Raw genomic sequence first — 1539 nt, forward strand, 5'->3', positions numbered from 1 at the left:
TCTGAGTCGATTTGCTTTTCTGCTCCGTCCTCTTGTATTCAATTTTTATCGTTTTCATGCATACATCCTTTCGCTCACTCGTTCTCTACTACTATAATATGTGCTATTTCATTTCTCTCTTTATGCACTATGTAACATCTTTTTCTTCTTTATAGTATAGACAATAATCATTATACTTGACCGTTGCACTTTCATTGACTAGTTTTGTGTTTGCTGCGTGCACACGCACCTCGCATTGTGAGGCATCTTTAACATATTGCAGCTTCTTCTTCGAGCCCCGAACGACGCTTTTTTTTTAGTTTCTTTTACGAATCCGAGTGTATCCTTCCTCAGATTAATCGTTCCCGATTAAAGTTACGATCGCCTTTGGGAAGATCCTGGAGAGTCGTCGTCATGGGGAAGGGCAGTCAGTGGTCGTTGACGGGTGGAGGAAGTGGGTAATGAGGGGACATTCTGAATCACCACTCACAGGTCACTGTAGTAATCGCTTGTCATTGTGGATCTCGGCGCAACATTGAATAGATGCATCCTGCCGTTTCCGTTGCGCTACTGGGGTACCGAATCCGAAACCGAATGATTCGCCTGTTGGAACGCCTTTAAACTCAACTCGGTCTTATGCTCCCGTGCAATATGCCGCCGAACCGTGTTGTTTCTGGTAAAGGTTCGAGTGCAAAATGGACACGGAACCCTAATACCCTGATGACGTTGCCTGATGTGAGCTCGCAAATTTGTCTCGTATCCATACAGTCTCTCACAGAAGGGGCACTTCAGCTTCTTACCTGAAAACAAATTAGAATTTTAGTTATACTCAATATAGGCTTTTCAAATTTTTCATTCAGTAAGAGTAAGTCACAACTTACAGAGAGTAACTAAAAATCATAAGTTACAGAGATTTATTTTTAATAAATGTATACAAAAACCAAAACGATTTTTGTTGACGTTTATGATCCAAAGATAGGAAAATATCCTGAAAATATAAACTTATGTTTTTTCGTTTCGAAATCAATTTTATAATATTAACATAAGAATACATATTTATTTATATGGGCTCAATCAGCTTAAAATTAAAGTTTTATGAACCAATTCTGTCCAAATTCAGAGAGTTTTGCTGAATTTAATCTAAAACAGTTTTACGTCTTTTCCTTCTTATTGTGTAAATTTTAATTTTTTTCCGATGCACGCACATTTGGTAGCTTCCAAAAGCAGATGCGATTCTTATAAATCAACATTCTATAGAATTTTAATCATTACCAATTAACCTCAATTTATTAATGTTGGCTCAATCCGACATTTATTCTAAAGATTAAACAATAGCTTTAAATCGCAGCCCATTGAAAAGTTTATAAATATCCTAAATATAATGCCTCGATGTGTGAATTTGGATCAATTCAATTTCAACTATTTTAAAAGATAAAAATGTCAAACACACTTTTTCAGTTATATATATATATATACCAGGTGTATACATATGAAACCGGTATTGCCATCTAGCGGCCAGTAGGCACACTTGTAGGCACTGTCGGAACTTACCATTTGTGC

General features: G+C 36.6%; 1 protein-coding gene across 1 annotated transcript in view; it reads right to left on the reverse strand.

Annotated features, from left to right (window-relative positions):
* Nucleotides 1–6: 6 nt before the first annotated feature.
* LOC117181247 (zinc finger protein chinmo) overlaps nucleotides 7–1539 on the reverse strand; it is a 172422-nt gene continuing 170889 nt past the window's right edge. Inside the window, exon 7 of the mRNA XM_033373811.1 lies at nucleotides 7–779. Coding sequence (XP_033229702.1) covers nucleotides 547–779 — 233 coding nt within the window. The 3' untranslated portion in view covers nucleotides 7–546. The remainder of the gene's footprint in view (nucleotides 780–1539) is intronic.

This window comes from Belonocnema kinseyi, chromosome 10, assembly GCF_010883055.1.
Source record: "Belonocnema kinseyi isolate 2016_QV_RU_SX_M_011 chromosome 10, B_treatae_v1, whole genome shotgun sequence".
Classification (NCBI taxonomy): domain Eukaryota; kingdom Metazoa; phylum Arthropoda; class Insecta; order Hymenoptera; family Cynipidae; genus Belonocnema; species Belonocnema kinseyi.